Here is a 25532-nt window from a genome sequence, read left to right as displayed (position 1 = left end):
CGGCGACGCTCCCCTGACCATGTCGGCGTGCACTCGTGGCAGTTTCACCTTGGGGCTTGGACTATTATAATATTATTCTACACCATCCTGGTAACACATCGCCGCGACGGCAATGTCATTTCACTTGGCTACCACCAATTGAATCACCAGCACATCCCTCGATGACATGATATCAGCAAGAGGTCATACGCTAATGTTCTGCCTACCAAGAAATGTCCTCCGAACTACGATCTAACTCCGCCGTCCGCAATCTTCGTAACATCTTCGAGAACAAAGCTTCCGACAGCTCACCCATCCGTGGCCGCTCACCAGCAGGAGGCATAAGCCCCGACCTTGACCTACGTCCACGATCGAAAATCCGAGCCAGCTTCTTCGCCGTCGAGCCGACTATGGACGCGTTGGCCCGAGAGCAGCAGAACAACACCGATAACATCCCCGCTACCGACGCCGAACGCACGAAGCGAGAGAGCAGCGCCGGTCTGCGCAGAGGCAGCATGAGTGACGGACACAGCGGAGATGCGCTCAACCTCGTCCAGGACACCGTTGCTGGAGAGGCAGAGAGGCGCGACATGGAGTCTTCAGTAGCCGACACCATCCCAGAGACTGCCATCGAATCGGCCACTCCGACGCCGTTGGTTGAAGTCAACAAGCAATTGCAGACGTCAACGCCTCTGCCGCCCAAGATACCCACTCAGAAGGAAGACAAGGAAGACAAGGAGGCCGAGAACCCTGACAAGCCTGTGACAGGGGCTGAGGAGGAACCTGGAGCCATGAAGCCGGCAGACCCAACCAGCGCGAAGGCTGTCAGTGGTGGAAAGGCATTGCCTCCGGTGGGAGAGGACCTGAGGAAGACGACTTCGAACGAGAAGAAGGGAGCAGCGGCCAAGACGAATGGGTCTCGCATCAGCAGTGTGAAGCCTGCTGCTATCTCTACCAAGAGCACAAGCAAGCCGGCCAGCTCGGTCAAGTCGCCAGGAAGCACCGCGAAGTCCCCGCTCTCGCCTCCAGCGCACCATGGGCTCACGAAGAAGTCTAGTAGAACCTCTCTGACTGCACCTACGGCAGCGTCAGTGGCTCGTGCAGCCGCAGCTGATAAGAGCGCTGGTAGCAACAGTGCACCGGCAAAGCCGAAGCCAAGGGAGGTCACTAAGCCACTCGAGGTCTCGTCGCGACTTACTGCACCGACAGCAGCTTCGCGCGCCAGACTGGAATCCGCTACAGCAGCGGAAAGCAAGCCGAAGCCGGTCGCAGCCAGCCGTCCAAAGCCAAGTACCGCATCAGCAAGGCCTACCCCTAGAACGTCGCTGGCTCGCCCTGAGTCGCGATCCTCGCAGAGCAACACGCGCAAGAATGCCGGGCCAGTGGATGGCAGTTTCTTGGAGCGCATGACTCGTCCGACTGCAGCATCATCGAACAAGGCTCACGAGAAGACCGAGAAGGTTGAAGTAAAGGGCCCACCCAGGTCGAAGCAATTGCCCATGCGACAGAAGACGAATGGTCACCCCAGAGGTCCAAAGAGCACCGAATTTGCAGCATCGACCACGACCGATGAGACCACTGGTGCAGGCGCTGTTGACGAATCTGTCCTGGAAGACGAGTCGATCATGCTGGAGAACGATCTACCCAGCAGCGAACCGAAGACGGGAATGCAACCGTTGACAGATGGCGCCAAGAAGCCTGATGCTGCTGAGACTGCTACCAAAGGCAACGAGACACCCAATGCGCAAACCAACGGTCACAAAGAAGATGCTGCCACACTCGAGGACACCCCGGCAGCTTTGAGCAGCGCAGATCCTATTCGCTAGAGACGACGGCCCAGATACTGGAAAGACTTGAAACAGTCCGGAGACGCCGTTCTTGCGGTTTGCCGATCGATTGATACGGCCACGGATCTTGGAGCACTAGCGAGCGCTCAAGCCAGACTATGCTTTGTGCTTAGGCTCGGCTCAGAAGAGGTCGTCGTGACAGCCAGTAGGAGAGTAGGAGAGGAAGAAGCAGAGAATATATTCATTCGTTTAGCGCGTATGCTGGTCATTAGCATCATCTTTGTTGATATTCACAGCCAGAGATACCACAGCGTCGTCGTTGTTGTTTGTAATTATCGAGGAGACAGAAGAGTAGCGACAAGCCATCTATTGCAAACTCCATTCCCCATCCTTCTCAACAATTTCCACAGGCCTCTTCTCATCCAGACTGACTCGCCCAGCTTCCAAAATCGCCCCAGTAGCAATGGTATTCCTCAAGGTCGGCAAACCCCTCTTATCGAGCTCCTCAAGCGTGACCCTCCCCTCCTTCAACGCCTGACACCCATCCACGAATTTCTCGAAAGATACGTACCCATACCCTCCCTGTCCCGCGAAATTGCCTTCCTCATCAGGCGCATATTTCATATAGAAGGGGTTATACCACGAGAGCCCTCCCTCATCCTCTGTAACATCATAGCCCCTCTTCGCCTGGTTCACCCTCACCTCCCCATTGGAGGCCATGTAATGGAAGTACTGATTGCTGTGCACACCGGCCTTTTGGGGCGCGGTCCAGGAGGCGGTGTAGACGCCCGTTGCGCGGCGGTTGCTACCGTCCTTTTTGACCCAGTCTGTGAGGAGGGTTATGGTGTCTTCGGTCGCAGGATCGCAGCCTAGGTCTGTGGCCATTCCTGTGGAGGCGGAGGCTGTTACGCGTGTAGGGCGGTAGGACGGCACCATGGATTCGTTGACGTCTATGTGGTGGGAGTTGAGGTAGTAGGAGATGTCGGAGTCTTTACCGGCCCAGGCCTTGAAGGTTTCTAGCTGGGATTTGGGTTGGGACATGTAGGAGTAGAAGTAGTTGAATTCTCCCAGGTTGCCCTTCACGGCACGGTTGCGGGCGTCGGCGTACGCTGGGTCGAAGCGTTTATGGTGTTCGATGTAGACGAAGACGCTGTGTTTGCGAGATTCTTCGAGGAGGTGTTGGTGCTCTTTCAAGGTCTTCACTGCTGGCTTGGTGATCATGACGTGGATGCCCTTCTGAATAGCGTACAGGGCGATTGGGTAGTGCGTTGGGTCTGGAGTAAAGATTGTGATAGCATCGCCCGGGCTGAGAGCGTCGATTGCAGTCTTGTAGGCTTCGGGATCGCGTTTGTCGTTTGGTGGGAAGGAGTCGAAGGAGGTGTCGAGGCCGTTGTAGGCTTGGGTGATGTTCTTCTGAAGGTGCTCGCGGATTGCTGGGAACTTGGAACCAGATGTGCCCACCATGCTCAAGGAGCCGACCTTGCCTCTTCTTCTCAAGTCGAAGAGCGTCAGGCCCACGACGCCGACCTTCTTGTCGCTGCCGGACGCTCCTCCTCCTACGAAGCCTGTCGTGTACTCGCCCGTACCGACCATGCAGACGTTTAGAGGCGCCATGTTCAACGATGTTGGCCCTGCTCCTTTCTCGCGTGCTGTCTGAGGATATTGCAGAGAGGAGAGACGAAAGAGCCACCCGCCTTTTGCTGCAATGCCTCCATATACAATGATGTTCAAATGCCGACGAGGCGGATAAATGTTGGAGCCCTGGAGCAATCGTGCCCGAGATGCAGGTACATGAAGTGGAAAATGCAGAAATCGCAGTCAGCTAGTCGTGCAGACAGTGTCCTGTACGTTTCATTCGCCATCGCTTGCGTATGGCGAAGATGGAGAGCGAAGAGGTGACAATGTCTCGCGGCCCCCCAACGCTGGACCGAACTCTATATATTCCACCTATCGGCTTGCCGACTTTCCAAGACCATAGCCCGAACATCACTGCTGTACATTGAAGAACGATCACCAAGCCGGGAGCGATACTATACGGTCCAAGTGTCACCAACTTGAGTCATTCGAACGACAAAGCCCGCTTCATGCCTGCAGCCAAGCCAGTCGGTCTGGCAGGGACCACATGATCAGACTCGGCAGAGCATCTTGTGTGGGCTCAATCGTCACATGACATTGGCGGACCTTCTCGTGCGCCAGATGCGAGATGTCCAGTCTTACCAACTTGGACGACCATGTTCATCCCAATCGCTTCGTCCCAAAGGATGGTAGATCGCAACGGCCACAGCCCTGGGCGACCTGCTCGCAACCTCAGCACCGTGTATCCCTTCCCGGGCACGAAGACGGTATCCCTTGAAAGAGGGCTCGACATCTCTGTACCATCTTTGACGAGCGATGGAGCTGCGCCGGGTGTGAGGCCTTGTCCCTGGGCCATCACGTGAAATTCGTAGCCGTCGAGGTGCAGAACATGGCCAAGATCATCCAGGTTGTTGATGATAATGTCGACCAAGGCTCCTTCTGCTACTGGCACTACCAAAGGCTGCTGAGTGCCTTGTAGCAACGTCGACCGAGTCCACGAGCTGCCGTTGAAGCTTGCAAGATATTCAGCGTCATGGCTTGTCGACACATTCTACGCGACCAAGTTGTCTGCTTTCTTCCCAAGCTCTGATGTTGACGCCACCATCGCTTTCACGTTCGACAAGTCCAAGAATGGATTGTTCGTCTTTCCGCTGTCGATCTCTGGGCCTCCTCGCTCCAGCGCATCCTTGTTGGTTACCCGACTCGTGGCGATGTGGAACTGCTGCGTGTCCGTCAAGACAAGGTTTGGATACTGCATGGTCTCTCGATCTAACGCAATCGTGATCCAGGCAGAATCATACTGATCATCGCCACGTCTTTCGAACAGAATGTCCATCCGCTGACCAGGATACAGGACCCCAAGTTTCTCGAACGTAGCTCGCTCAACCAGAGTACCACCATCGACCGCCAGCACTGTCATAGAATAGCCAACAGTCGAAATCGTGAGGCCGACCAGGGAACCAGCGTTCACAATCCTTAACCTAGCTCGATCTGGGAATGTCAGATGGGGCATATCCATAGGCTTACAGTCCATCGACGGCTCATCGTAAGCCTTCGAGCAGTCGAAGTACCCTCGACCGTTCAGGAGTATCGAGTCAGGTGGGGGCGCTGCATCGAAGAACTCCCCATCGCGATATGCAGCCAGGACATCACTAGATGGCTGATGATACCAGTCGTTGATCAGCAGCAACTGGTCCTCCTGTATATTGAGATCCGGTGGTGGCCTTGAGTCCTCGTCAAGGTCCTTTCGCGGCTCATGAACAACTAGAGTTCCAAATAGTCCATCGCCACGCTGCATCTCTGCCTGCGAATAGTACCAAAATGTGCCATGCACCTCTGGGGAGACCTGCAACCTATACGTATAGCTCGCATTGGCAGCAATAGCACATCTCGTCAATCCCAGCACCTCTTCAGCCTGATTCTCGAAGCGTAGACCGTGCCAATGAATCCAGATCTCCTCACCTTCCAGCTGGTTGTGGACCGTCACCGAGAGCTCATCACCGGACCGCACCTCAATTGTCGGCCCAGGGAACTCGCCATTGATCAAATATACTTCCTTTGCTACACCATCAGGCCACCTCCAGTCATTGGTAACATTCCACTCAAGCTCAATGGCCTGGGCAGCACGCCGTATGTGCCTGTCAGGGTGAAGTCGCACGCTTAGATCATCTGGCGCTTGTGCATCAGGCCGGGCCAGAGGACCATGCCCAGTCTCGATGGTGATCTCCGGTTCCGCTCCAGCATAGAGCACATCAGTCGCCCAGGTCCGTGCGGAGTCGAATTTCGGGTACAGAAAGAAGAGCAACACTGCCGCAGCAGTGATCGCGGCCGCCGAGAGACAAGTCCGCCATTTCTTGGACTTTTCCTTTTCCATGCCTCGTCAAGCCATCTTGGCTGAGATACTAGCATTGGACTTTTATCAGATGGCGAGGGAAACGCTTGGGTAAGGTATGCGACATTTTCGGAGTCACATGTGGCGAGCCGGAAGGGCTGGTAGCACAACACAATCGCAGCTCTCCACTTCGACATGCAGTGGTTTTCGTACAATGTCGTAATGTGCTACTTCACTTCCCTATCATCTGCTGATCTATCTCTAGTAATTTGACTTGACAATTCGCCTGCATCGTTGAGCCTGCAGCGACACGGTTTTCCCACGAATGGCACAGGACTTTCTCGTCAACGACACATACGTTCATCGCTACGATATCCGGTCGTAGTCAATGTTGAGCTGTATCGAGTACATGTATATAGCACCTACGCGTCCTACTTTACCGAGCTGAAGCCACAAAGTCATGATGGAGCTACGACACTGCACATGCTACTTGACCACATGTGCCCTGCTTAGAGTCAACCTCATCTCGTCCATCGCGTCGTCATCATCTAAGCTCCCCCATGCACAGCTTCACCCAACAACTCAGCCAGTGCAATCATCTTCTCTTCCTGCAATCTCCGTCCCACCAACTGGATAGAAACATGAGCACCATCGTAAATCTCTGGATCATCTGCAGAAACGCACATTAGCTTCACCCTCTTAATCCCAGTGCCCCAAAGTCCTACTTACAGTCATCTTGAGTCTGCTGATCGACCTCACCCACAGGTTTAAAGTCTGTCGCCTTGGTATCCACGTTCTTGTCCACTTTCATAATCGGCACAACAACACTAGTATAATCCAGAACGTTGACCCAAACACTATACCCAGAGTACCTATATCTTCCCCTCCTCGGACTCGCAAACGGCGCGAGCGGAGCAATGATCGCATCAACCGGCCTTCCGCTTTTCGTCACGTTTGCAGTGCTGTTCCAATACTCCATGTACTTCTTCTGCGCTTCCCGCTTCTTGATATTCACTGCCATTATATCGCTCGCAGTTGCCTGCGGTGAGTTCGCAACCATCGTCTGTGGGTAAGGCTCCTCGCCAGAGAGTTCGAAGTCGCCGCGGCAGTTGGCGCCGCCGTCGAAGTCCCAGCATTGGCCACAGATCTCTGTTAATTCAGTGTGGGGAATTGTAGGCTGCCAGTCTATTACTTCGCCCAATTTGGATAAGGCCTGCACTGCGATGTCGATGGCGCGGGACACGGGTGGATGTGGTGCACAGCCTCCGTCATGACGGAGGACGGCGAAGGAGAGGGGGTTGGACAGACGTTGAACAGGGTCTGTGATGGCGAGTTCTGCTTCTGGGCGCCAGGGGATTTCGTGGACGAGAGGATCGTGGAGCCAGGGCGAGGTGCTTAGGAGTGCTTGCATGACGAGTTTCAGGGCTTCCGGGGTCGTGGCGAGGGGACCGACGACGCTGAGGATGCTGTTTTGTCCGTCCATGCTGTTGGCCATGCCTTCATAGGGGAGGCGGCCGGACGATGGACGGATGCCGTAGAGGCCATTGAAGGCAGCTGGGATGCGGATTGAACCACCAATGTCCGTACCAAAGCCTACCACGCTGCCTCTGGCGCCGATGAGTGCCCCCTCTCCGCCTGATGACCCTCCACTCGACAGGTTCCGGTTCTTGGGGTTCTCAGTATAGCCTACGATATTGTTGATCGTCTCACCGCACATCAAGGTATGCGGAACACTGGTCTTGCAATATAGTGTAGCACCCAAGCTCCTCAACTCCCTCACCATCTCGGACTCAAAAACCTTCTCTTTGCCAGTCCCCTTCTGCCCTTGGAACGTTCCAAGCCATCCAACATAGCCCATGCTCGTCTCGACGCCCTTGACATGGAACTGGTCTTTCAGCGACACAGGCAGTCCATGCAGCATCCCCACCGGTTTCTTATGCTCTTGGAAGTACTTATCCAGCTTCTCTGCCTCCTCAATCGCCTGATGGAAGAAGATTTCATGGAGGCAGCTAACAAGCTGATGTGCGACCGCAGCACGGTGGCAGAATGCCTTCGCGACCTCGACAGCGGTCCATGCGCCTGTCGTAGTCTTCTGAACAATGCCCACGGCGTCCGTCTCTGTGATCTCAATCTCTTTCTTGTCGAGGTACTGCTGGATGTATGCTCCGGTCACGTCTCGCTGCTCTTCAATCGACGGGACAGTCGGCAGACGCCATTCCTGCGGGATCAGGTTCAAGACCGAGTCGGCCTTGTCCTTGCCTGCTTTCTTCCAGTCCGTCATGCTGCGAAGCACAGTGGTGTAACTGGGTGAGGTATGCGCTGTGTGTCGCTCTTCCTAGCAGACGAGGAGGGCGATGAGGTTAAAGGGCAGCGACAAGATCTTGGATGGAGCTACATGTATGTATACAGACGCACCTTACATGTAGTTCTCGCATTGACGGCTACGTGCGACTGCCGTGGCTTCGTTGTGGCATGCCGGCAGAGTAGTCGCAGTCGCACCTCCCTGTTTATGTCATTGCGGCGGGGGTCACACGCGATACGTGAGTGAGGAGTCGCCCTGGATGAAGAGGACGACAGGTCAAGCTGCTGAAAGTCATGGCACGATTTGGTAACGACAAATGTCTTCGTTATCAAGGCCAGCGATGGCATACGCTATCACAAGCTGTTATAAAGATGAAGCAGCTACCTAAGGCGTTGCTTGCAAGGCATGCTACAGTGCAGAAGCAACTCAGAAGACACTCAAAAGACACCATCGTCGTCTTCAAGCAGCTCAAAATCCCCATCAGCCATCGTGGCAGGAGGCTCCTTCCCCATTCCTTTACCTCTGGTCCGTCGTCGAGTGTTGATCTGTATCTGCTCACCTCCTTGACTCTTGTGCGCAGGTTGAATCGTGAGCTTGCTCTCCATGATCTGAGCCACATCTTCATCTTCGTCATCATCGTCGTAACCATCCTCCGGACTGCTGTCGTGCATCTCGTCAGGCATGCGCTCGTTGATCTTCGCGCTCGCTGCCAAAGCGCCACCAAATGTCCATGAGTCTTCATCGGGCAGCCCGTGCCCCCTCGCTTGGAACCCATCCAATGTCTCGAATGGCCCATACTGGCTGCCTTGCTCAGTGAAAGCATATATGCTTACTCGTGAGTCAATGTGGTAGGGGCAGTACGGTGGGTTGGTCTCAACGTCGTTTGCCTTGCTGCGCGGAAACTGCCCAGTCTGCAAGCTCGACTTCCGACCAGTGTGTGGCGGAGATATGGATGATCGCAGGCTCCAGAACCCATGGGGCCCTTGATCGGTGCAGGGATTCGCTCTGAGGCTCTGTAGGCCCCCTGCCTCTGACCGTGTTGTAATATACGGTAGCGGAAAAGCCTTGCGAGCATATCTTTCGTGTTTGAGTCCGCTGACGATGGCATCGCCTTTGCGTCGCGTCACACGTTGTACAGGGTGTATATGGACGCTACCACCACAGGCGACCGCTACAGAAGTCGTGTTGTTTCGTCTGATCCATCGCATGGACTTGTCCGAGAATGGCTCCTGCAGCTCTTTGGCGTGTCGTATCTTGTTGTCGTCGGCATGCCAGTAATCACTTGCGCCACCCTTAGCGGCAGTGTAGCCTTGACTGAGGCCTCTCGCTACAGCACGAGACGCAGCACTTCCCCCTGCCGCGGCAGTCTCTCGGAAACCAGCAAACGTGGTAGGAAGACCGAGTGTCGACGAGGCGTTGCTCGTCCTGATAGAGTGCACTTGGGTGCTGACCGTCTGCCAGCTCGACTTGATGCTCCCAAGAAAGCCTTGATTGGCACTTGGTGGTGACATGCCCGCCGATACACTGACAGTGGCGTCTGCTTTCTCGACAACCGGAGCGCTAGCACGTTTTCGCTTTCGAGTCGGTCTACGCGGGACCTCGTGAAGATGGACTGTTCCGTGTGCGGTAAACACAGCCAAGGCGTCGTCATCCATCGACCACGCACAATCCAGGATTGTTGATGGACTGTTGCGAGCGATACGAAGTACTTGCTTCACACACGGACTTGTGCTGGACTCATCATCTGAAGCGTTGTCGGTCAATGGAACACCATGGGCAACCTGCGCCAGATCCCAGATAGTTGAGATCTCACCCTTCCGACTAGCTGTGAGTAAACGAGTGCCGACGGATGAGAGCGACAGATAATTGCAGCCCTCTACCAGGGCGAAGGTTGCCATTGGCGGCGAGATGTGCTTGGGCCTGTGTTCCTCATACATCAATAGACTCTCCAGATCAATGATTGACACAAGTGCAGGCTCTTTGACCAGCCGCGTTGGGTCATCTATGGGTGCCTTGGTAGGTGGGAACAGGTCATCCTTGCTCGAAGAGCGATTGTGAGCCTGACGACCACCAGGTGGTGATGGTTGAGTGAGCTCTTTCCAGCCTTGGAGGCCCATCTCAAAACCTCTTTGAGAATACTTGACCAGTCCCTGAGCTGCCTGGCGACCGAGACGGCTCCATGTCCCCTCCACATCGGTTCCAACGACTTCACAGCTCACCAACGATGGCGGCGGTGCAGCATGTGTGGTAATACCTGGCGGTTGCCGGTTGACTCTCGAGGTCGTAGCAACGCCTTGTATCGAGATGCTAGAGGTGGAGGTTTGTGGTACAATTGCTAGCCACCGTCGGCTCAAGCTATAGAGCGGCTTGCGTGCTTCCTCCTTTACTTCCACGGAAGTGTTGGCGTCGGCATTAGCTGGCCGAGCAGGAGGCGTGCTCATCGACTTCTGGATTGAAGTCCAGAACTTGCCAATGCATCGGAAGCGCGTGTCATCGACGCCACCGACCGAGCCTTGAGTGTAGATGAACACTTCGCCGCTTTTGCCAGAGCTGACCGTAATGAAGTGCCCTTTGGCGTCAATCTCAAGGTCGCCGTGAGGATCGGGTAGCGAGGAGACTTGTCCGACAACTGGCTGCTCAATTGCCATAGGGGGACTGCTGTACAGAGTAGCGACATAGACCTGTGTCTGCAATGAGTACACATCTACTGATGTCTGAAAGTGAGTTGGCGTAGCGGTCTCGTGGACATCTGCCCCCTCGCCTTCAGGACTTGGATCTCGGCGATCATCGAGCATACGTCCATGGATCACGACGGCGATCAAAGGCCGCAGAATTTGTATGCCGTCCGTTCGATCCGTATGCGGCAGGATCTTTGCACCAATGACAGCACCTCGCAGTCCTTCCAAGCGACCGACTATCTCTAGCTTGTTTGGCAATATTCGGAAGACGTCCAGGCCACCTTCACAGCCCACCAAAATTGCATCTCTAGACTTCCTTGCCGAGAGCTCGTCACCAGCGTCTGTAAATGTGTCAAGTTTACAGCAGTGACGATCAGATCCGGCCGCCTTCCCAGCCTCCTGCTTCTGCCCAAAATTCATAATGCCCAGATCTGGGAGGCCGAAGTAATGTGCTTGTGGCAGGTGAGGCGGTGGAGGGTCCACGAAGCGCGACCGTGGGACACCGAGAGACTCACGTCTTGGGTGAGTTTGCTGTGTTGAGATCACAGGCGACCGATAACCAGCCAGGCTGTTCTTGCGATCGCGTTTAGAGGCACCGTGTAGACTCACTGGTCGACTGGGTGGTGTCTCTGGTGGTACGGGCCTAGCTGGAGCCGGCCGCGGCGATCGTACTATTGGTGAGACGGATGGTGGTGGCGTTGAAGGTGCTCTGGGTTCTGGTATGATCGCGACCTCCTGTTCTCCGGGCGGATCGTCATCCAGGTCTACAAGGGGTAGGTCCTCAAATACAGGCAGAGCAGAAGGCTGTTCTGGCATGGGAGTTGGATGCAGCGTGCTTGTAGCTTGCAACTTCATGCCATGGTCTGTATTCGGAGGAGAAGGCGTTATCGACGTGGGATATGGCGACGAATCCTCCCCATCCTCGATGATCTTTTGCTTGGCAGCGGCATGCTTCTTTCCCTTCTTCTTCTTGCCCGTAGTCTTTGGCGGCGACTTGCTGACTGCCCACAGATCCTCTGTTTCGGCGGCTGGCTGGGCCGCAACGACTGGTGGCTGCTCGTCGGTGTTGTCGAAGTGGGGATCAAAATCGTTGGCGGAGGGCATCCAGTCTGATGGACGGAACGTAGGCGTTCGGTGTTGTCGGGAGAGACGGTGCCTGAGCAGTTCGTAGGTATGCGGACGAGTGTTGCAGAGCAAGAACGAGAGTCGCAAGTGGCAAGCAGCCGATGCGGCGTGACCAACCGGTTGTGTCTGAGAGCAAGTCCGCCTGATGTCGGCTCCGTGACGACTGCGCGTGCTTGCCGTTGCTCGGGCTATACACTGACTGACGGCCCGCAGGCTGAGATCGGTTGTCCGGATATGTGTTGTTGGCAAGAGCGTTCTGTGGCCGGATGCTTGCTGGTGTTATCGCATCGACCGACTCCAGGGCTGCTGGATGCTGGATGCGCCGTCGACGGAACGCGGGGTCTTTGTTGCCTCACGTTCACGTGGCACTCGCTTCCGGTATTGCGGTCTCTGGCATTTGTCACTACCAGCGGTTGCGATGTGTTTCGGCGGATCAGGGTCAAGGTCAATGTACAGTTGGAAACACGCAGCGTGAGTGTTGACAGCGCGAGCAACGAGAAGGTTACCTGTCCAGCATGAGCATAGAGGGGCATACTGTATGACCCCTGCAGGAAGCTCACAGAAGTGTGGATCTGCAGGGCTGCGGCTGCGGCGGCGACATCATGGCATGTGCATGTGATACAGGTTGCACCTGACCGCTGACGATAACATATGCAGCCGTGAAAGATCCGCAGCAAGGTATGACGGACGAAGGGGGATGACACAATTGCACTGAGTGTAGTCGTGACGGCACTACTTTCATTCCCTTCAATACACTATGCACCGTTGCGCAACACCGACTAACAACATGCTCTGTCCCCGGAGCTCAAGCCATCTGTCGAATGCCTGCAATCAACGCCGGAAACAGTATGCTTCTATCATCTTTTAGCGTGCGCCCGGTGGCCTGTACGCTCCGCCGCCGGCACCGCCTGTGCGAGCAGCAGGAGGCTTGTACCCGCCACCAGTACGAGGTGGAGGTGTATCTCCCGAAGGTCGGTCCCCATCAGCCTGCGGTCGACGAGATCCCCATCGATCACCCCTGTCGCCTTCTGGAGGAGGTCGCTCACCCTCACCTTGACGTGGACGCGGTGCCCATCTCTCAGTTCGCTCACCTCTCTCTGCTGGTGGAGGTGGCGCGGAGTCTGCGCCGGGCTGCTTGCCTCGGAGCGCGGGTGGCAGATAGCCAGATCGCTTTGGCTGATCCTCTTGTGGAGCGGCTGGCTCGGCGACTGGGGCGGCAGCAGGGTCGGCAGCAGGGGCAGGAGATACATCATCGCTACCGCCAGCTGCTTGCTGGGCAGCCTTCGCAGCCTCACGTTCGCGCCACGTTGGCTTGCTGCCAGCCAGGGCAAGGCGCGGTGGCCCGCCGGCTGATGGTTGTTCTGTTGCACGCTCTGGCGCTCGCTCGGGTGCTCGCTCGAAGGATCGAGATGGTGGCGCTGCAGTGCCTCCTTGCTTGCGCTCGAGACGACGACGCTCAGCTTCTTCCTCACGCTCCATTTGCTTTCGGGCAGTCTCCGCACGCTCCTGTCTGCGCTTCTCTGCCTCTGCCTTGGCTTCAGCATCCTTGATTCTCTTCTCCTCAGCCGCACGGGCAGCTTCTTCTTCCTCCGCTCGTGCGCGCTCCTCTTCCTCAATTCGCGCACGCTCTTCCTCCGCAGCGCGACGCTTCTCCGCAGCCCTCTTCTCCCGTACCTCACGACGTCGTTGCTCCATCTTAGCATTGAGCTCACGTTCCGCAGTCTTGCGACGCTTCTCGAAGTCGGCATGACGTTGCTGGGTTATGTCGCGCTTGAAAGTCTCATATTGTCCCACCAGACGGCTGAGTCGGTGCTTGAGGGCGACTTCCTCCTTGTGCTTCTGTTCGGCGGTGGTCAATGTCTCTGCCTTAGACTCTTCGTAGGCCTTCAGGTCACGTTCGCGTTGAGCGTCGTAATCTTCGCCAAGGTGCTTGATTTCTTCCTTGCGGTAGGCACGTTCCAGATGGTCGATGCGCTTGCCTGCAATGCGAAGCTTCTCACCGATTTCATTCTTCTCGCGTTCCAAAGCTTGGAGTTTTAGCATGCGAATTCGACCAGAATCAAGATCGTCAATGTCGATGCCCGAGATGTCGACGCCCTTCACGCCCTTCTTTAGCTCGTTGAGCTGCTTCTCCGCCTCCTCACGTTGGACCTTCTTGCGCTCGGCCGCCAGACGACGTTCCTCTCTGTCCTTTGTCTCCTGGGCCAGTCGCTCAGACTCGGCGGCTTGAAGCTCTTGTTGTCGTGCCTTGCGCCTCTGTTCCTCCTCACGTTGACGTGCGAGCTGTGCACTCGCAGCGGTCTCCTTCTTCTTCTGAATGGTTTCACGGCGAGCGACAAGTTCGGCATGTTCCTGTTCGAAGCCTGCCTCGGCGCGCTTGAGCGCGGCAGTGCGTGCGTTCTGTCGGTCCTTGTTGAAGCTAGGGTCGACGTACTGCGCAGCAATGTACAAAGCCTTTGAAAGTCTCGAAAGTTGGGAGCGGACGATCTCAGCAGGTGTGCTCTGCAGACGCTGGACCGAGGAAGCATCAGCTTCAGCAGAGCCAGCTCCAGACCCTGGGTGCATTGCCTTTGCTGATGAGAAGACATCCGAATCAAAGGTCAGGATCCCGGTGGAATGGTCGATGCGAATGGACAAGTCACCCTTCTTGCAACCATTCATGATGAACTTCTCGATGGTAGCTGTGGTGACTTGGAATGGGTCTGGGAATTGTGCCAGAGCCAGCACATCTTCCAGCTTGACATCGGTGTACACTTGTGACAGCTGCTGGAACAAGCGAGTGAGGATGACTTGCTGCAGTGGCAAGACGTACTTCTGCATCTCCTCATCGGCGCCAATCTGTGAGAGGATTGGTGACACCTTCTCGCAGATGGACTTAGGGTGGAAATCCGTCTCGAGGATGTTGTAAAGTTCGCGAATCTCTGGCTTGGCACGGCGGAGAATGTCCTTGTTGAGGAGATCCTTGAAGAGAATGGCACGAGATGGGGCAGTTGCCATGCCAAGAAGATTGGTCAAACGAGCGTTCTTGTTGCTCCGAGCAGCATCAACGTCGATAAGAGCACCTCGTGACCGGGATGTGCTGATGACTGGGATGGATAGAGCCGAGAGCAGAACATATGACGCTGCCTTGGAGAGGTCGGTGTCGCCAATGTTGCTAGGGTTGTCCTTCTTGGATGCACCGGCACCAACCTGACGGGCTGAGAGGTTGAGGAGATTGTAGTACCGGCTCCATGCAGCAGCATGGAAGAGGTAGTTCTCGCTCACCAGAAAGATGCGAGTCAACTTCTCGTAGTAGTTGGCCATCATGGAGTTCTTTGGTGCTCTCTTTGACAGGCTCAGTAGAGTGTGGATGTCCTCGACACTCTTGAAAGCTTCCTGCCACAGCTCGAGCTCAACGGCGACGTTCAGCTGTAGAAATCTGGTGTCAAGGTGGCGCTGAAGTGTATCAGGATCGCTGAGGTTAATGGCATGGACCTGCTGAGAGTACTTGGCAGCGTTCTGCAAGTGGTTGCGAAGCAGCTCGCAAAGACGGCGGAACTCGGTCTTGCGGGTGTACTTCTGACAGAACTGGAAAGCCTGATGGGCGGTGGTCTGGTACATGACCTCGAGTCGTGCATTGTTCTTGAAGATATCCAAGACTGTGCGGTATGTTTCCCACAAGAACTTTAGCCACGGGGTGACGATTGCCCGATCTGTTCTGTCTTTTGACTGTTCGCCGGAGACTGTAGAGAGGAGGATAGACTCCGGTGTCTCCATGGCCTCCAGATCGGTGACGTTCGCCAGGGAGGCATCGGTAGTCTCGGTGGTGGCGCCCTGCGCTGAGATCTCGTCTGCTTTTGTCTGGGCCTCGGTGACCTTTTGCTCAGCGAGCTCGATGAAGCGGCGGAAGACCAGCTCGATGGTGGCGACATTGGTGTTCTGGCTGGTGTTCTTGTAGTTGTAGAGGCCGTCCTTGGCAGACTTGCCTTTCCGCAGATCTACACATAGTTCGACGAACAGCAGCATCACCGGCTCCAGGGCCGCGATGGTGCTGTTCCGCGTCCTCTTGGAGGTGACATGTTCGTGGAGAATGGACAAGGCCGCCTGCTGCTGGCCCACGCCGATGAGTTCCTGCGCGCGCTTGAGAACATTCTCAGGGCGCGTGTGCGGTGGAGGAGGCATGCTGGGCTGCCTCCTCGATGCTGATCACAGACGCTGCGATCAGGTGAAGGACTTGGTGATGGCGGCGGTGGTGGTGCACGCGGTGTGGCCGTTCGCGTGGATGGGATGCGGTTCAGCTGTCTGGACGTCACGGGCTTGCAATTGTGCGTAGCAAAGCAAAGGAAAGAGCGCGGCTTGGCAAAAGCGCGAAAAGTCCTGGCACGGCAGCACGGGGAGAGATTGTCAGATCACGGGGACTGGCCTGGACTGTCATGACTGCGATCCCTGCTACGGGGAAATTGGTTGCACAAGAGCATACACTCACCACGTTCACCACACGCCGAACGCTCCTCACATGGGCCCACAAGAGTGCTGAGAGGGACACGCGAGGCTCGTTGCAGTGGAATATCGGTGAGACACGCTCCAATTGTTGATGGCCTGCGTCTGTAAGCGAGCAGCGAAAACCGGCTAACCGCATTCAAGCAGAGGCTCGCGCATTGCGCTCCATTCATCTGACTGCTGCTCGCGGCAAAGCACCACACCACACCACACCACCGCCATCGCCCAACAGCATCTTTGACTCAACTCTGCGGCTTGCTCACGTGCCGTCCCCGTCCATTCGCTCCTTACACCACTACACACAGCCATACCCTATTGTGCTCTCCCCTCCTTCGCCTTTCCGCCGTCTCCACTGCCGCGCCGCAGCTAGGGAAGCGCGATAGACAGCGCTGCAGGGAGGGCGCCGTGAGCACCCAAGGCACGCAGGCACGTTGCACGAACCACACTTGAGCCACGAGAATGCGTGCTGATTGCGCGCAGTCTGTCGCATGCGATTAACTCGTCCTGCATCACCACTCCCGACCGAGCCTTAATCGTCTTGACCGCCGGCTGCGATTGCCAGCGCATCGCATCAAACATACCGATACCCATACATAGCTCACACGACACGACCGCCGCCCGCCGCAAATAATAACCTCCCTCTGCGTGCGCACAAACATACTCTCAGCAACCGACATCGAACATCAACATTCCGCTAATCACTCCGGCGCGAGCACACCCCCGCATACATATCACTCTTGAGCGTTCGCCCGAGACTCCATTTCGCCGCGAGATCACCATGTCGACACCATATGAGATCCGCACCAACGACAATGGCAAGACTAAGAAGCAGTCAATGGCCGAACTCAAGCTGAGACGGTTGACGGAGCTGAACCAGAGGCTGCAGGAGGATCTGAACCGCAGGAGAATACCTGTTTCTGAGGCTGCGATGGAGTATGTTTCCACTGCGAAGTGCTCGCCGCATGATCAGACCCGCTAACTTTGCCCACAGCTTGATAGCATTTACGGACAAAGAGCCAAAGGTACACACCATCGAGAGCCGTGTTGCGAGAACGCCAGAGCACACTAACACGGTTTCCCATGTAGGATTTCATGGTACCAAGCCGCTGGGGTACCATCGACAAACGCGAAGACCCATATGCACCTCAACAATCGAATGGCTGCTGCTCCGTAATGTAGCGATGTTTCCTCGGCGAATCTTTTTCTTGCTTGTCTATAGCATCGGCGTTCAGAGCGAAACAGGTGTGGAATGGGTTGCGCGACTAGCGCTATACCCTGATCTGGCCATATCTTGGCTGGTGTGAAGGGACATTACAGTTCTGGGTTTCCTTTATCGAGAAAAAGTACATTGGGAATCTTTTGCACGGAAGGAATGTAGATGCTGTACCAATACAGAACCGCAACGCCGGCTCTAATCCCACCAAAGGCGAGAATCTCGGTATCGGAGCGTTGCAAGTCACTGTGCTGACAATGGTCGCTACCTCGCGTAGTATGCAAACAGACGCATGACAAGCTCAGACGCTGGCATAGCGGACCTATAAACTTATACGCTCGAGCTAACGGATTGGTTCCTACATTCCAAATCTGCGCATGGGACTCATCGAAAAGCTGCAGCTATGCATCGCCAACTCTGGTGTCAGCGAGTTGTAGCTATGTCTTGCGCAGCCTCACGTCGACAAGGAGGCACTGCGAAGCTGCCACATCAACGACGACGCTCGCATGGGAAGTGTAGGTCAGTATAACACACAAATGATTCACGATCTGCATGCCCCACGCTCTCAAGAGGCGTTGCCTGCATTTGAAACAGTCCGCTCAACGGACGTGAGCGATTGCGCCACAGCAAACTACTAACGCCAAAGCCCCGATGGCAGCGGAGAACAATCCAGGCGCCCCCATGGTCCATCTGACAAAGAAGATAGGCTTTTGGGTGCCACGAGATCGAGATGCCAGTAGGGCTTGGAGCAAAGTCTGCGACACAGCTTCAGCGGTTCGACAGCAGGTTCACAGGTATATTACTCCGATTAGGCCGACTGAAAGGGTACTGGTAGGTAGTCGGAGGTGCATGAAATGTGCTCAGCGGTCGGCAAAGCAGAACGGGGCTGCTTTTGGCGGCCAACTCTATATAGAGCTACCTACCCGACGAATCATACTGCAGTCCGGGTGTCAACGAGTGGGGCAGGGAAGACTTGACTGTTCCACGCAGGAATCTGAGCCACATCCCACGCTGTACTGTACGCCATTCTATCACGTTATTTGTGTGGGAAGTTATTGTACGGGCTCATAAAGGGTGTTTCAAAAGCAGGTTGTGTATTGCATGTGTCTATCTAGAATAGACAAGTGTTGCTCTTGAAGAGGCTGCAGGTGACGAATCAGTCACCTGATTCTTGGCGTACGTGGCCTCAAGCTTTGATAATAGGCTGTTGCCTATGTGCACGCTCGGATCGCGACACACCCCCTCAGCTCGTGTGCTGGAGTGAATGAGCTGATTCCCATGTGATCGCGTGCACTCTGTCATAACCACCCCCCCTACCTATAGCAGTGACGTCAGGCCCTCGGTATTACTACTGCTGTAGTGAGGGTGAGTCAGGTGTTTCAAGTGAAGTGAGCTGAGGTGAGTGAGGTGAGCCTTCTACCCCTTCTTTCACTCCTCACTTTCACTGCTGCCATTGTTACCTATATAATAAGGTATAGATTGTGTGACTATTGCCGGTGAGATGGCTCAGGTAATAGTCCCGTTACACGGGCTTTCACTTAGGCGTACAACTATCTCACCTACTAGCAAACATTAGAGGTCCTAAGTTCAATCTAGGGGTAGCCTTATGTCCTATCGTATAAACTTATTGTCGTCCGCTCAACTTTATTAAATTGTCCGATAATTGCTCTATACTAAGTTATTTCGCTCCGGCAAATAGTAAGAGAGCTCGCTCCGCCTATAGGGAGTAAAAGATACTAGTTAGTAGCGTAATATACTAGGCTATCTACAATAGAGCTTGTACTATATAAGGTATAATAAGGCTCTAATAGGTAATACCGGAGTAACGGTATTAAAAAGTTAAAAAGGTACCTTCGGGGTACCTTACTTTCTATACGTTTTATTACGGTTTACCTCGTAAGGCTATACTTGGTGTTACGTAACCTAGTATACTAGCGCGCCCGGACCCTAGACCCTGACCTCGACGTTTACTTTATCGCGGCTTTACGGCTTTCTTATCTTCTCTTCTTTATAGAACTTATTCGATTCTAAGGTATTAATACGTTTACGCCCTATTATATACCTTATCGGGACGAATAGCTAGCAACACAATAGAAAGGTAAGAAATCGTTTGTAGAGCAACTATAGAAAGAGAGGTAGAACAACTAGGTTGTAGGGTATAGTAGACGCCCTTAGCTAGCGGGACAACCTAAGGAATAGTTAGCTACAAAATCCGCGGTTAAGCACCCCCCGAAGCTTATCTACTACCGCCTTACGAGGGCATAGAGTAGCATAGCAACCTAACTACGAAGCGAACATATCAGCCTCTAGGGGTACCTATTATAGAGGAAGGTTCTAGGATATACGAATACTAGCTACCCCTACGGCTATCGCTCCTAGAACGTACGGCACGTACTCCTCGTCTATCCGAGGTAGTCGCTAGGAAGGGGGGAGTAGATAGCAAAGGCGAGGAACCGGACGATTAGGGCACTTCTTAATAACGCTAAGGACCTACGGCGCATTACGAACTAGATACTAGAGAAGGGCTGGCTAGAACAGTACCGCCTAGTAGGAACAGTATAGGAAGAGAGGATACAACGTAGCGCGACGAGACCGGCTAGGAGCGGGGGCTAACGGGGTAGTAACATAGACTACGTACGTTCAGAGGGAAAGCTAAACTAGATAAGGAGTAGTCGGGGGCGGGAAGGGTTTTCACCTATTCGGGTTTCTCTTTGTATATAACAATAGATATATACCTATATAGGCCGGATAGGGTCCTAGAACAGGGGAATGACAAATCTATCTATCTATATACCTTATCCGTATTATTAAGTTCTACCGCCCTTAGATCGCCGAGCCGTACGATTATAGACTACGTATCGCTACTACGACCGCGTACGACCGAAACTTAAATAGCCGTAGGTACTAATACAACTATCGGACTAGACGAATTATCCTTTATCCTAAGACTTAACCTAAACCCTCTTATAAAGGCGTTCCTCCGAGAAGCCCGATAAAAGTAGAATAGTATACTTAGCGTAGCGTAGTAAGAGGTAGAAGACGAGTCGTAGTAGGATCCGGATTTCGACGATACCGTAGGTATAGAACGACTACGTAATATAGCGTAAGAGATATAGAACGAGACTTAGGGTCGCGGAGATACTAAGTAGGCTCGTTAGTAAGAGGAAGAACGTCGGCGCTAGAAGTACTAGGAGCTACTACGTAATAAGTATAACCGACGTTAGTCTAAGAAGGAAACTCGACTCCGTATAGGTAGAGAGGATAAGACCTTATAATAGGATATACGTACGCGGAAGGAGGAACATCTTAGCTACCGCTATACGATACCGATTAACTTTACCTAGAAGGGCGAAGAGGTAGAATATAGGCTACGGTATAACCCTACCGAGTTCTAGATCGCTATAGCCTATTACCGTACCGGCGTATATTTACTTAAACCCGTAGGTACGTACCTAGACCCCGTACCCGCTAGCTAATCCGACTAGCGGCTTAGCGCCCGTATATAACTCTCGCGCCCTCCGCGCCTCTCTTAGATAGAATATCTATTTAACTTATACCTTACCCGACTACGTACTTATAACTACTTATAATACTTCAAATAGATTATTACTAACGTATAGAGAGATACGAGAAGCTATATTTAGGAGATTATAGAGAAACCGCGATAGTATACGAGAAAGTACTAAGATTAGGTATCGTACTCGCTAAGTCGTACCTTAAAGTAGGCTATAGCTAATTATTACGGGTAGTGATCTATAAGACGATAGTATAGGGTTGCCGTAAAATAAGCGTTATTTAGTAAGGCTACGAAAGAGAAGCGCGAAGCGCGCGAGATATATAAGGAAGCGCTAAGGCGCGCGACGTTACGGTAGTAGTAAACCGTAATAGTACCCCCCCCTTTAGATCGCTATTCGTCCTCGGACGGCTCTGTCTCTATAGTAGTATATCTACGAAAACTATATTATCCTCTAGTCTACCTTATTATTACGGGTAGTGATCTATAAGACGATAGTATAGGGTTACCGTAAAATAAGCGTTATTTAGTAAGGCTATAAAAGAGAAGCGCGAAGCGCGCGAGATATATAAGGAAGTGCTAAGGCGCGCGACGTTACGGTAGTAGTAAACCGTAATAGTACCCCCCCTTTAGATCGCTATTTGTCCTCGGACGGCTCTATCTCTATAGTAGTATATCTACGAAAACTATATTATCCTCTAGGTCGACGACGAGAATTACCTATACGTAGTATTAGCTACGAACCTCTCGTCTTACTACGAGAGAGCCAAGTATTCTTACGCTAGGGCGTCGTAGGCGTAACGGGCGCGTAACGTAGGCGAAGCCGCGGCGAACAGAGGACTACTAGCAAAACGGGTATAAAAACTATCCGACGAGCGTGTACTCGTGTCGGGAGCGAGTCCCTCTTCTTTCTACGTATAAGAAGGGCGCGGAACTGTAGCCTATACGCTCGATAGGACACCTCTAGTATAAGTATAGAGTTTTTACCTCCGGAGACCGTAAACCGAGCGGGCTAAGCGACGAATATTAGACGAGCGGACTATAGAACAATAACTAAGCGGACTATACGACGGCGTCGAGCGGACTACGAAACAATCTAGTGTTTACTAGCGGGCAATACGGTAGGTAGGTAGATACGCGACGAAGCCTATAAGGGCCTATTAAACACCCGGTATAGGAACGAGGGTTTTACCTAAGGCACTACCTGTCCCGCTACATAACGTACCTAGTCTAATATAGTAGATTACGACGAGGAAAAGACGATAGCCTAAGTAAGGAAAAGACGGCTATTAGGACGGGGAAAAGACGTATAATATAAGTAGATTAGTTCTATAATCGGGGAGGATCGAGGGTAGGGTAATAAGGGACTTTATATTAGTTAGTAGGTAGAAACGTAAGGAGTACGCTACCCGGCGTAGTGTGTGCCCCGGGCAAACCTACGAGGTATAGACGGCCCCTTTCTAGAGATAGGCTACGGTAACGCGAAGGGCGTCAAAACCTAGGGCGTAGTATATACTAGTAGCGACGGCTAATACTATCTATATAGCCTAAGAGGACGGATACGTATGTCGGTCAATAGAGAGTACTAAAGGGCTTAGGCCTATAGAGGTAGATATTAGCTTAAGGAGCAAATAGGGAGGGAGGGCGTAGAGGGAAGCTTTTACTCCGGGCTAACCTCTCGAAACGAGGCTATACGGTAGTACTAGATAAGTAGGAAAGCGCGGTTAAGACTTGTTACCTTATCTCGTAGCTAGCTTACTAAATACGATTCCTTCCTTACTAGTGTATAAAGTAGGAGTATTGCCTAAAGGCCTTTAGGCAATTACTAACTTACGTCCTAAGGAAACCCTAAAAGGAAGACTATACTAAGTTGAAGTCATATAGACTAATTGCGTTGCTAAATATACTAGGGAAGCTTCTAGAGAAGGTCGTAGCTATAAGGCTCACCGGAATAGTAGAAGAACACAACCTCCTCCCGGTAACGTAAATAGGGGGGAGATAAAAGAGATCTACCCTTATAGTAGTCGAACTGATTATAGAGCAAATTAGACACATCTAGTACTATAGTAATAACAAGGTAGCCTTACTACTTTCACTAGACATATTAGGGGCTTTCGACAATGTGTCCTACGTAAGGCTCCTACACATCCTTAGAATGAAAAGCATCCCAGCCTAGATAGTACACTTTGTGCAGTCATTCCTTAAGGACAGAACAACCTAGATCCTCCTAGGGTCCTTCAAAGCCCCGTAGACCCTAATTGCGAACACGGGCATCCTAGAGGGCTCTACACTCTCCCCAATTCTGTTCCTCCTCTTTATAGCCGACCTGACCCCACTCCTAGAAACAGCAAACACCTTAGCATCGGGGTTCGTGGATAATATAAATATCCTAGCGTAGTCGGGGTCTATAGAGGAAAACTACGTACTCCTAGAGGAGAGACATAGACAATACGAAAAGTAGGCAAGAGAGTATAGGGCAAAATTCGTACCGGACAAGTACTAACTTATCTATTTTAGTAAGATAAAGACAAAACACAACTTAGTAGTACTAGTAAAAATCTAGGGGTTCGAGACCTATCCTATAAGGGAACTTAGAGTCCTTAGGATATAGCTAGACCTAAAACTTAGCTAGGGACTATAAGTGAAGAAGGCGTAAGCGAGAGCGGACACTAATAGATAATTAATCGAGAGACTTACTACGTTAACCTAGGGGGCGACCTTTACAAAGGCCTAGACTATATACAAGCCTATTATTAAGCCCGTAATGCTATATAGAGCAGCAATTTAGGCAGCGGAAAAACACATCCCGAAGAGAATTGAGGACCCCCTTAATAGAGCGTAGGTAGCCTACCTAAAGAGAGTACTAGGGGTATACAAGTCAACCCCTTATAGGATGATAGAAATGGAATCAGGTACAGCCCCTATTAGGGAGTACCTCTAGGGTATAAGGTGTCAATACGTAGAGAAGACATTAGTATACCTAGCCTAGGGAACTATCTAAGTAGCTACTTAAAGGATAAGAACCTAGTAGGAGAGGAGGAGAAGACCTAACCGGCTATATATAATCCTATAGAAGGAAGCAGACCTAAAAACATTATAGGAAATCCTAGTAGCCCTTAAACAGAGAGAAGCTCTAAGGGAGCAAGCTAATATAGGGGACAAAGGGAAAAAGAAGTAAAGCTAAGTAGAAAGGATCGTAGGTCACCTATAGGAAACGCGTTAGAACTAAAAACCGGTGAGGCTAGAAGCCCTACTAGCGGCTAGGACCTTCGGGAGGTATAACTACCTTATCTATAAAGACCTAAAGAGGGCGGAAGCAAGTATAGCTATCTAGATTCGCTCTAAGTACATTAGGCTAAGAGTATACTTATACTAAAGAAGAGTCCTAGGATACGATTCTAAACATTGCCCCTATAGCTATATATCCTAAAACCCGGAGCATATAGTGCTGAACTGTACTAAGTAGGTAAAAGGGAGAAGCTAGTAGAGGGCGAAGGTAAGAGATAGGCAATACTAGGCTATTATCTAGAACAGATAAGATATAAGGAGAGTGATAAGATGGATCCTTAACGAGGACTACCTAGAGCAATTCTCCCTAGTAGTAGAAACGGAAAGGTAGATAGAGAGGAGGGAGAGAGAGAGAGAGAAGAGCCGGGGAAATAGAAGGGAGAAAGGGAATCGAGAGGAGGACATTACTAGGGTTACGGGCAAGGTAGCTATAGGGTAACAACTATAATACTAGCGTACCCTAAAGGAAGGAGAACGAAGGGACAAGATAGGAAAGAACGAGGAGGGTAAAGACGAGGAGGTTTTTATCCGTTAATCGGGTTTCCTACCTACACAAATAGACCTAAATAGCGAGAGACCTACATAGGCTATAGGACACTAAAATAGGCGAATAAACACCCTATCTATCTATCTATATCATCCTCTAGTCCACCTTGTCTAGCTTAAGCACCCTCTAAACTCTTAATATCCTCCTTACTATCGATTACTATATCCGTCGGGCGGCTAAGCTAGTACGGCTATATAGAGGCTTAGGTCGACGACGAGAATCACCTATACGTGGTGTCGGCTACGAACCTCTCGTCTAGCTACGAGAGAGCCAAGTATTCTCACGCTGGAGCGTCGTAGGCGCGACGGGCGCGTAGCGTAGGCGAAGCCGCGGCGAATAGAGGACTACTAGCAAAACGGGTATGAAAACCATCCGACGAGCGTGTACTCGTGTCGGGAGCGAGTCCCTCTTCTTTCTACGTGTAAGAAGGGCGCGGAACCGTGGCCTATACGCTCGATAGGACACCTCTAGTATAAGTGCAGAATTTTCACCTCCGGAGACCGCAAACCGAGCGGGCTAAGCGACGAACATTAGACGAGCGGACTACAGAACAACAACTGAGCGGACTATGTAACGGCGTCGAGCGGACTACGAAACAATCTAGTGTTTGCCAGCGGGCAATGCGGTGGGTAGGTAGACACGCGACGAAGCCTATAAGGGCCTATTAAACACCCGGTATAGGAACGAGGGTTTTGCCTAAGGCACTGCCTGTC

The 25532-nt window shown here is 52.7% G+C and overlaps 7 protein-coding genes across 7 annotated transcripts; 2 read left to right on the top strand and 5 right to left on the bottom strand.

Moving 5' to 3' along the window:
* Nucleotides 1-212: 212 nt before the first annotated feature.
* CLAFUR5_01739 (uncharacterized protein) lies at nucleotides 213-1805 on the top strand (the record flags this gene model as incomplete). Its single annotated transcript, XM_047900887.1, has 1 exon — nucleotides 213-1805. The coding sequence occupies one exon, from the start codon at nucleotides 213-215 to the stop codon at nucleotides 1803-1805; it is 1593 nt and encodes a 530-aa protein (XP_047756460.1).
* Nucleotides 1806-2132: 327 nt separating this feature from the next.
* CLAFUR5_01738 (uncharacterized protein) lies at nucleotides 2133-3380 on the bottom strand (the record flags this gene model as incomplete). The annotated part of the gene is made up of 1 exon (XM_047900886.1): nucleotides 2133-3380. One exon carries the CDS (start codon nucleotides 3378-3380, stop codon nucleotides 2133-2135), a length of 1248 nt encoding a protein of 415 aa, XP_047756461.1.
* Nucleotides 3381-4392: 1012 nt separating this feature from the next.
* On the bottom strand, nucleotides 4393-5715 carry CLAFUR5_01737 (Laccase-1; the record flags this gene model as incomplete). The annotated part of the gene is made up of 1 exon (XM_047900885.1): nucleotides 4393-5715. One exon carries the CDS (start codon nucleotides 5713-5715, stop codon nucleotides 4393-4395), a length of 1323 nt encoding a protein of 440 aa, XP_047756466.1.
* A 506-nt stretch (nucleotides 5716-6221) lies between these two features.
* Nucleotides 6222-7954, bottom strand: CLAFUR5_01736 (Acetamidase; the record flags this gene model as incomplete). Its single annotated transcript, XM_047900884.1, has 2 exons — nucleotides 6222-6343; nucleotides 6403-7954. The coding sequence occupies 2 exons, from the start codon at nucleotides 7952-7954 to the stop codon at nucleotides 6222-6224; spliced, it is 1674 nt and encodes a 557-aa protein (XP_047756467.1).
* A 458-nt stretch (nucleotides 7955-8412) lies between these two features.
* Nucleotides 8413-11757, bottom strand: CLAFUR5_01735 (uncharacterized protein; the record flags this gene model as incomplete). The annotated part of the gene is made up of 1 exon (XM_047900883.1): nucleotides 8413-11757. The coding sequence occupies one exon, from the start codon at nucleotides 11755-11757 to the stop codon at nucleotides 8413-8415; it is 3345 nt and encodes a 1114-aa protein (XP_047756468.1).
* Nucleotides 11758-12642: 885 nt separating this feature from the next.
* Nucleotides 12643-15939, bottom strand: CLAFUR5_01734 (Eukaryotic translation initiation factor 3 subunit A; the record flags this gene model as incomplete). Its single annotated transcript, XM_047900882.1, has 1 exon — nucleotides 12643-15939. The coding sequence occupies one exon, from the start codon at nucleotides 15937-15939 to the stop codon at nucleotides 12643-12645; it is 3297 nt and encodes a 1098-aa protein (XP_047756469.1).
* Nucleotides 15940-17035: 1096 nt separating this feature from the next.
* On the top strand, nucleotides 17036-17436 carry CLAFUR5_01733 (Guanine nucleotide-binding protein subunit gamma; the record flags this gene model as incomplete). The annotated part of the gene is made up of 3 exons (XM_047900881.1): nucleotides 17036-17190; nucleotides 17249-17279; nucleotides 17344-17436. 3 exons carry the CDS (start codon nucleotides 17036-17038, stop codon nucleotides 17434-17436), a joined length of 279 nt encoding a protein of 92 aa, XP_047756462.1.
* Nucleotides 17437-25532: the final 8096 nt, after the last annotated feature.

This window comes from Fulvia fulva, chromosome 1, assembly GCF_020509005.1.
Source record: "Fulvia fulva chromosome 1, complete sequence".
Taxonomy (NCBI): Eukaryota; Fungi; Ascomycota; class Dothideomycetes; order Mycosphaerellales; family Mycosphaerellaceae; genus Fulvia; species Fulvia fulva.
This window is presented reverse-complemented; position numbering and strand designations above follow the sequence as displayed.